General features: G+C 40.3%; 1 protein-coding gene across 2 annotated transcripts in view; it reads right to left on the reverse strand.

Annotated features, from left to right (window-relative positions):
• The window catches only part of PGR (progesterone receptor), a 1,418,053-nt gene extending 1,413,960 nt beyond the window's left edge, over positions 1 to 4,093 (reverse strand). Inside the window, exon 1 of one of the 2 annotated variants that reach the window (XM_044072709.1) lies at positions 2,508 to 4,085. In XM_044072709.1, the coding sequence (XP_043928644.1) occupies positions 2,508 to 3,610 (1,103 nt within the window). In that variant the 5' untranslated portion in view covers positions 3,611 to 4,085. Of the gene's footprint in view, positions 1 to 2,507 lie in introns of both variants that reach the window. The other variant, XM_044072710.1, reaches the window with a different exon arrangement.
• Positions 4,094 to 5,227: the final 1,134 nt, after the last annotated feature.

Genomic DNA, 5,227 nt, shown 5'->3' on the forward strand with positions numbered 1-5,227 from the left:
TATTTTAGGCTTTGCCTCGATTCCATGCACTGAGAGGTTGAGAGCTATGCTTTAACGGTTTTCATATACCGAGTTTTCCTTATTTTTATATTTCAGCAAGTGATATGTATCATAATTTTGTGTGCCTAGAAGTATTACATAAACGGTTTAAGTTTTGAAAGTAGTACAGCTTCATCTTACTGTTCTTGTTTGACATCTGTAGTCTATACTTTATTTCTATGTAATTCTCTAAAATGTACTTATAACAAATGCTGTAGGACCACCTGAATAAGGGACATTTGCACCTATTAGCTCTACAGTGAAAGAGCTACAGACTGATGGATACATATCAACTTACAAATAAGTTGATTGTGTAAGACTTTCACTGCTTTATATATCATATAAATAGTACGAAAATTGACACCAAATGATGCACTTTAATGGAAATGGTGTACAAAACTAACCAATTAGGGTAATGTGGGCACTTAAGCCACGTTATGCTACCATACCTGCACATATAAAAATGAACAATGCTGTTAACTAAGAGTTATGGCAGGGCCACCTGGTGTGACTCTACATAATGGACACTGTTGATATGACACCCCAACTCGATGTGCAAAAATGAGAAAAAGAGGGTTATGGATGGATCTTAACTAATTATGGCACAGTAGTTAGCTTTGCTGTCTCAGGACACTTGGGTCTCCACTGTGGATCATGCCTCGGGTACTGTCTGTATGACAGTTGTACATTGTCCCTGTAACTATGTAAATTTTTCCAGTTTGTTCCCACAGCTAAAAACATGATATAGATTAATGGACAGCTTCCAAACTGCCCACTGGTATGTGTGTGTGTTTTGTATGTGTGTGTGGGTGGGGGGTTGTGCACCACACTTGTTTGTAATCACATACTGTGCATCTCCTGTATCAAACTGGCACACATCTTTCAATCTCTTACAGCAATAAATCTAGACAAAGCCTAAAAAAAATGGGGGGACAAAGGCCCCACAATAGGGACAAATTTTAAATATTGCTTTTTTAAACTTATAACCTTGATAGAATAACATGATTTGTGTTAGCATGCATTTTCTGAAAGATATGAAGTCTGAAAATCAAATATATGTCATTATTTAGTGACTATAGTCCTCAGTGACTTGCCAGAAAAAAAAAAAAAAAAAACAAATTTTATGAGGAACAGACCAAACATATGGGGCAAAAATTTGGACGTTCTGCATAAATCTGAACAGTTGAGAGCTATATAATCCTATCTCAGATCAGTTGTTTTCTGTTTTGCCTCCATGCACTAGTGCCTGGATAAATCCAACTGTCTGCTGACCATGAACTGACCTAAATGGGTTATCAGAGAATGGATGGAATTATAAATATGCTAAATTTTAATTAAAATTACTAACATCCAAATAAAGAAATGCATATCAAATACCACTACCAGTAGAAAAAGTTGGAAACTGTGTTTTGTGGTTAAAGGAAAACAGTAGGGTCACCACCTGTCCCACTTTGTGAGGGACAGTCCCTCTTTGCCTCTTTGGGCAGTTGTGTCCTGACCAAAAATATTAAAAATGACAAATGTCCTGCGATTGTAGGACATAATTATGTCCCATATTTTATGTAATAGTTGCATAAAATAGTTATTTCTGTATCTAAAATACCTAAATGTTACAATAAACAGAGTAAGCAACTAAACTGCTACAAGAATAAGCTTTTATTTAGGGAAAAAAAAGTAATGTTCTATACTTTGTACTGACCGTGGGTATGTGACGGCCTGTAAAATCTGACGTGTGTCCCGAAAATGTCCCACTTTGGCCATTTGAAAAGGTGGCAACCCTAGAAAACGGGGACCTCGCTGTGTGTTCCTGCTCAATGTAAACAATTGCGAGTTTACGCAAAGGTATGCCTGATTGCCAAAGATCGGTCATGACTACTTTTTGCTGTGTTCGTCTTTTTACAGTTGAATAACCTCAGTACCCTGAAAAGTAAATGAAAGCATGAAGTCCTAACAAATAACGTAGCACTTTTTGCACAAGTATAGACAGGAGCGCAGGCACACGCCCTGAATTATATGTTAAAATTAAACTGGAAGCAAATACCCATAATCAAAATACACAGAGCAGACCAGTCTAGGTGCAACACTTATTAGGTAGCATTATCATTGTAGTTGCTGAGATACCCGGTGTCAACTTTCCTTATTAAATTCTAAAGCTAGCATTTTGCTTAATAAATACTAGATTGTATAGCTGGTTCCTCGGTATAAAATGTTGTTCAAGTGCACGTAGCAAAGCCTAGGTGGAAAACTTCTCGGAAGACAAGTGAAATAATCAAAAAAATGAACAAGTGTAGAAATCTGTCTAGTTCTAACCTCACCGTCACTCGTGTTGAGAGAAAAAAAAAGAGAAACTAGTTGTCTTCGTGAGACTGGGCTCATCAGTGAAGTTTTAGACCACTAGTTGATCTGTTTTTTTTTCCAATGAGATAATCAGTACTGCAGGAGTCTAGAAGAAAATATTTGACACTTACCCAAAAAGGCCACTGTATGGGTAATACCGTTGGGAGATGTTTTGGTCTTTGTACACAGTGTTCTGATAGGCAGGTTGAGAGTGACCATTTAAACTTGCTTGGTGATACCATATTTCTGGGCCTGCAGAAGTACTGGGTATCAAATCTCGCTGCAGCGCAGTCCCTGTACTGTGAATTTGTTTAAAATGCGTTGTGTAATGTCCACCAGTAAGAGGCTCTGTTTTAAGTATAAAATCTAGAGGCGCTTGAAATTGCATTCTTGGTGCATGTTTCAAGGCTGTCAGTGGATATCCAGAGATGGAAGAGTGGGATGGCAACATTGAGGTCTCGCCATCTTCCTCTTTTATCTTCCAACAGGGGTGGCACTCCCGGTGAAGGCTGCATCCTTCCCTTTTCCCTGACAGAGCTTGGGCTATCTCGGGAATATCAGTATGAGGTGAAGAATCTGCACGTCTCAAAGAAGAGGGTCCAGTATCTTCTGACATCAGGAACTGGTGTGTTTTTGCAGCTAAATAAGCAGGGTTCAGAGGGAGGTATGGAATTTGAAAGTTATCCAGATCAGTTGATGAAGAGCATTCAAAACTGTGAAGGTAGTGACCAGTTTCTTTATTCTCCGAACCTTGTAGTTTATTGGGAAAGGCTGAGTTCAGCGCACTGCCTGTTTCACGTGTAAGTTTGCCGTTCTTTGCTTTGGATTTGGAATCTGCTAGGATACTATTCTCGTTGTCTTTTTCATTCGTAAATGCTGTGGGACTGGAGGATCTGTGGAAGGTATCAATCAAACCCGATTCCTTCTCTCGTGCGCTCTGTGGGTCCATTGAGACCTCCTTTGGTAAGCTCAACTGGTATGGAAAACCGCTGTCCCTTATATCTTCGTCTTCTCTAACAACTTTCATCTCTCTGCACAACCCTTTTCCCTGAAGTTCGTGCTCCACTTGGGTTCCGTGGCTATACATATCTGCCAGTGAAAGATTCTCCGGGTCTGTCACGACTTTGAAAATGTCCGGTTCCACCGCAAAGTTCTGGTTAGTTCCCGGAACAGTCCTTACTGGTAGCGAAGGACGTAACTGCGGTTGATCACAGCTTCCTTCTTGCCCGTCCATACTGCTGTATAGTTGGAGCTGCTTACACAAATTGCCCTGGGGGTAGTAGACCCAAAAAAGCACGGGAAAAGAGCTACCAGAAAGCTTCCCAAGATCTGATGCTGGGAGCAGGACAAATGGTCTTCTGTAACATGGCTAATTTACGATCTGGTTGTAAAGCTCGTAAACGCCCCGTCGACTGAATTTTTTCTTTACCCTCACCAAAAAGTATAAAGGTTTCCTAGAAAGACGTGGTGTACTTTAGCGCAGTTTACAGAATAACTATAAATTCAAACTGTTTGCAGTCATCTCATTACAATCTCCCTTCTAGCGATTATATAAATCACACAGACACGAAAAAAGTTCCCGATGAATAATCCATATTTAAGCTGTTTTACAAACCGTGTAATATACAGACGTACTGACCAGCTGCTGGGGAACCTACTGCCTTGTTTCACCTGTAAGCTACGTTGCAGCTTTGTTATTACTGTAAACACGTGGGGATGAGTAACTGCTGCCGAGGGTTATCCTTCTCAACATATTACTCCGAGGATATTGGTTATTACCCCCCCTCTCCCGTGGGGCAACCTGACTGCCAAACAAATATTCTGAACGCCGGCTCATTGTGTATTTTGATTGTAAATATCATATTTACTTATGCACCTGGTATTTCATTTTGTAAGCGTTTCCCCTAGCAACAACATCTCCACACTGTGTTTTTAGTAATGGCGTTTGTAAATAGGGACACCTCACTTAACCCCCCCTCCTAATTTCTTGGGTAGAGTGGGGTTAAAGAGGATGCACTCCTTGGGCACACACACGCACATACACTGACAAATGGTCAGTCTGTGTGCAGCTACCACTGTTAACTTTTTTATTTACCTAGAGTTTGTAACATGGCTAAATGACTTCCACTTTTGCTATTCTAATCCACCGCAGCAATGAGTTCAACTGATGGCAACTCCTGCCATCCACACCAACTCCATTCCTCTTCCCCACCTTTATTGGCTCCTGGTTGGGATACATTAATTGCTAGAGCTATACGGGTATTTTCCAGGGATTTACTTCAATTTGACAAGGTTTTCTCCCATCCACTGAATGGACTGAACACAATGGCCTTGAAAAAGCAAATTTTGTTTGACAACCATCCCTGGCATGTATTATAGAAATCATACCATGTTAAAATCTTTAATTGGTAGGTTGTTTGTTTTACAGATATGCAAGAGATCCATCAGTTCAACAATGCCTTGAATGTCAGGCATACACCTCCCCTCAACAGCCTGCAAGAGACAGAATACAGGGACAGGGATTTGTGGCATTCTTTCCTTGCAGCCTGTATTCTTTTAGTGAGAAACCCCTGCAGACATTCCAATTACTGAATGAGTTTGGTTAGGTATATACCAAAAGAGGGCACTGTACTCAATGATAGAGCCAATGAATGCTGAATATAGTGGAAAATAACCTCCCTGGACCTAGATACCAAACCTTTGTATACAAGTTGCACAACATATGATTTCCTCACTACTGTAAACACATGATGGTCAAATGCTAGATTAATTCTACATGTGTCCTGAAGTGCTTCACTACTGGGTCAACTCTTAGGGGTGTGATGTCTATATAATAGTTATGAGAGGGTGG

The sequence above is a fragment of the Protopterus annectens genome, chromosome 5.part0 (assembly GCF_019279795.1).
Source record: "Protopterus annectens isolate FY-2018-M chromosome 5.part0, PAN1.0, whole genome shotgun sequence".
Taxonomy (NCBI): Eukaryota; Metazoa; Chordata; order Ceratodontiformes; family Protopteridae; genus Protopterus; species Protopterus annectens.